At 36.4% G+C, this 3809-nt stretch overlaps 1 protein-coding gene across 1 annotated transcript; it reads left to right on the top strand.

The window, feature by feature from the left end:
• Positions 1-592: 592 nt before the first annotated feature.
• LOC149202267 (peroxidase 3-like) lies at positions 593-2178 on the top strand. Its single transcript, XM_089401534.1, has 4 exons — positions 593-856; positions 995-1183; positions 1384-1549; positions 1645-2178. The coding sequence occupies exons 1-4, from the start codon at positions 593-595 to the stop codon at positions 2046-2048; spliced, it is 1023 nt and encodes a 340-aa protein (XP_089257660.1). The 3' UTR covers positions 2049-2178.
• Positions 2179-3809: the final 1631 nt, after the last annotated feature.

Here is a 3809-nt window from a genome sequence, read left to right as displayed (position 1 = left end):
AGAAACCAAAACTTTTGAATCGACCGATATGAATAAGTTTTCATAGTTGTCTTCTTAGTCAAGGGAAAAAAAAATGAAATAGGCAGAATCAGAATCACTGATTTCTACTTTCTTCCAGATTATAAAGCACATAGCACACATAAAATTCATGGATCTTGCTGGCACAACTGGAGGAGTTGCTTGGAAAATGTTATTTTACATGAAAACATGAATATGCTGTCATGAAAAATGAAAACATGAATGTGCCCCATGAACAAAGAAACTGAAGGAAGGGTTACACCATTAAATCTAGAGTTGTCTGTTCTGTCAATTCATGGAACTTGCTGGCACAAGTGGAATAGGAATTGCGTTGAAAATGTTATTTTACTTGAGAAAATAAATGTGTCTGCCATGAACAAAGAAGCAAATAAATGTGTCTGCCATGAACAAAGAAGCAGAAGGAAGGGTTAGGCCATTAAATCTAGAGTTTTCTGTTCTGTGAACAACACAAATGCTATAAATCTAATTGTAGTCTCTCAGCCTCTCTATCTACTCGAAATATTTGTGTGCAATTGTTTGTTTTCTTGTGAAGAACAACTCCTGCCTGTGCACGATGTGGACTAATAACAGCCGATGTGTTGTTTTTAATTCAGTCATTCGTGCAACTTTTGTTGTTATGTTTGGAATTGCAGTGATTGCTGCAGGGCTATGTGTGCCAACGTGTGAGGCACAAGGGCAACCCATATATAATTTCTATATGAAAAGCTGCCCAGGGGTTGAGGGCCTTGTTCGACAAGTGGTGAATAAGTACATAGCTGCAGATCAGACAATAGCTGCTTCTCTTTTGAGGCTACACTTCCATGATTGTTTCGTGAGGGTATGTAAACTGTTGAATGTCTAAACACATTATTGTATGTAGACGGTTGAAAGCCTAAATACATTATTGTATGTGTTAGATATTGGTATTTAGGGTGTGCTCTGATGATTAATGTGATCTAAATTGGTGCTACTCCAGGGTTGCGATGCGTCACTGCTCTTGAATTCTACACAAAACAACAAAGCAGAAAAAGACGCAATACCTAATTTCACCGTGCGTGGATTTGAAGTTATCGACAATGTCAAGGCACAAATAGAGCAAAGATGTCCAGGAGTGGTCTCATGTGCTGACATTCTCGCTCTGGTAGCTCGCGATGCTGTTTTTGCGGTATTCATAATTCAATACCATTACCATTAGTTCATATTTATTACAAATCTGTAGTCCGTTTTTTAAACAACAGCTATATAAATCCATTTTAAAAATGCTCCTATCAATTCTAAATCTAATTGCTGCTGCAATTTGGTCCATCTAATTGCACTACGTCAGTCCGTGTTCGGTCCATCTAATTTTGTTGCCTTAATTTTCAGAGGGGGGGACCATTCTGGCAGGTGAAGACAGGTCGCAGGGACGGAAGGATATCGGTGGATAGTGAGGCATTGTCCAACATTCCAGGGCCAACATCTAACTTTCAACAGCTAAAGGACTCCTTCGCCAGTAAAGGACTCAATGTTCAAGACTTGGTTGTGCTATCTGGTATAGTGCCTGTCAAACCGAATTAGTTAGATCTATACAGATGCAATTCAATAGTGTTTCTGCACATATCATATGCTGATCATCTTATCGTCCAGGTGCGCATACTATTGGAATGTCACACTGCAGTTCGTTCAGCAACAGACTGTACAACTTTGGAGGTAGTGGACGCATGGATCCTACCCTGGAAAACTTGTATGCACAACTGCTTACGACGCAGTGCAAGAATTTAACGGACAATATAACGAAAGTGGAAATGGATCCTGGCAGCTCCCTCGCCTTCGATAGCCATTTTTTCGATAACCTGGAGCTAAATAGGGGCCTGCTTCAATCGGATGCCGCGCTTCTCACCAATTTTGCTTCCAAGGCCAACGTTGATAATCAGCGGAATCAAACCGAGTTTTTCGAAAACTTCAAACTTTCGATGCAACGGATGGGAGAAATTGAACTGCTTACCGGGAGTGCAGGAGAGATTAGGAAACACTGTGCTTTTGTCAACTGATATGATGATCTGAAACGTTTAGGTAATGTGGGGATGTACGCGAATAAAACCAGCCATCCGCCAAAACCTCGAGGCTCCTGCGAATAAATTCTATATGAAAATGCGTGTCCAGAATATTTGCTTTAAGTCCCTAGTTCCATGTCGCATGGATTTTAATCAATATTTTCGAATCCTTCTTTTCTTTCCCTTTACTCAGATGGTTGAGTTTTCCTATCAAATTATATAAATAAAGTTTTTCTATCATATTATGTAAATAATTCATTTTTGTATGTATCCTTCTTTACGATTTACTCAAATCGTTGAGGTTTGGTAGCAAATTATATAAATAGTTAACTTTGTATGTATGCTTCTTTTCCCTTTACTCAAATCGTTGAGGTTTGCTATCAAATTTAATATAAACAATTAACTTTCTATGTATATTATTTTTAATAGGATAGGAAATGTAATTTACATTTCAATAACCTGTTTTTCTTTAAATAAAATTCAAATACTTTTTAAAATAAACAATATTTTCTAAATAAATAAACAATCTTGATTTTATATATAATAAAATAATAATTCTGTTAAATTGAGCAATCATTGATGCTGCCACCAATATGAAAGAGATCAGATTAAAAAAAAGAGGAATTTTTCATTATGTATATATTGATGATGGTTAACGTCCATTGAAACTAAATTGGTTTATCGGATCTATAATTTCTTAATTTCTAATTGTCTGGCTCCTCATCTTTCTTGGCGAGATTGGTGATGTAGCTTTTTTTTCTTCTCTACGGTCTTCCAACTTTCTTTATCTTGCATCTCCTTCATCTCTTCTGATTCTTCGGACATTGGTGTCTTAGCTTCGTGATCTATTGTGTTCGTCCTTTTGGAGATAGTTGGAGAAGAAGTTTGGTCTAGGAGATCTGCTTTGCTGTTAAATTAAAATTTATTTTGCATGTTATTCGAAACTTCATAATTGTCGATGATTGAGGGGTTGTTGAGTTCACCATTTTGTTGTTGGGCGGGGCTTTCCCCTGCTTGTCTTGAGAGTTGTTTCTGTAAAAATCTTAACTGACAGCCCAAAGATCATCAATACCAAATATTTCACATACAAAACATGATTTTAAGATGATATACCTTGATTAACAGCGGAAGATGTAATGGCTGCCATCTTATGTCTTCTGTCTCCTGACAGCTGCTACTCTTCTTCTCAGAATTCGGTTTCTCTCCTCTTGCCCACACTTCCTTTATGTGTTTCTTGATGGAGAAGAATACAACTCTTGTGTGGGAGAGAGAGGACCCAATCCTTTATATATTATTTAACTCTAATCTGGTACGTCCATCATATACCAATTCAACGCTTAAGATCTAATGCTTTTGATTAGAAACTGCTTTAGGATAAAATCTAAATGCTTTAAGATTAGATCGGGTCACATTAAGATTAGAAACTGCTTTAACGTTAAAAAGCAATGAGCCTTTTGCTGTTTCTAATAGCAGTTTCTAACATTCTCCCACTTGACCTGACTATTCCTAATATTAAGTGTTGAACATCATACTATGATAAATTGCTGAGAGTTATGGCGGTTGTGCACTATTAATTCAATGCATTCCCTTCCATATACTACAATACCAGCAATCCATCAATTCATACTCATAATTTATATAAAACAGCATAATGGTCCACATAATGTCTTATATCATAATGATTAAACATAATATCTTTATAAGACTCTTTCTTGTTTAAAATTACATAAAATACGTATTACTACATTAAAACAAGAA

This window comes from Pinus tabuliformis, chromosome 2_1, assembly GCF_031772625.1.
Source record: "Pinus tabuliformis cultivar Carrire ecotype Pingquan chromosome 2_1, CPIR1, whole genome shotgun sequence".
NCBI lineage: Eukaryota > Viridiplantae > Streptophyta > Pinopsida > Pinales > Pinaceae > Pinus > Pinus tabuliformis.
The sequence above is the reverse complement of the archived record's forward strand: the minus strand, read 5'-3'. Positions and strand labels throughout refer to the sequence as shown.

Coding starts and splice junctions, on each gene's coding strand:
- LOC149202267 (XM_089401534.1), top strand. CDS start 593: ATGTGGACTAATAACAGCCGATGTGTTGTTTTTAATTCAGTCATTCGT. Junction 857..994: donor TCCATGATTGTTTCGTGAGG/GTATGTAAACTG, acceptor GTGCTACTCCAG/GGTTGCGATGCGTCACTGCT. Junction 1,550..1,644: donor AGACTTGGTTGTGCTATCTG/GTATAGTGCCTG, acceptor CTTATCGTCCAG/GTGCGCATACTATTGGAATG.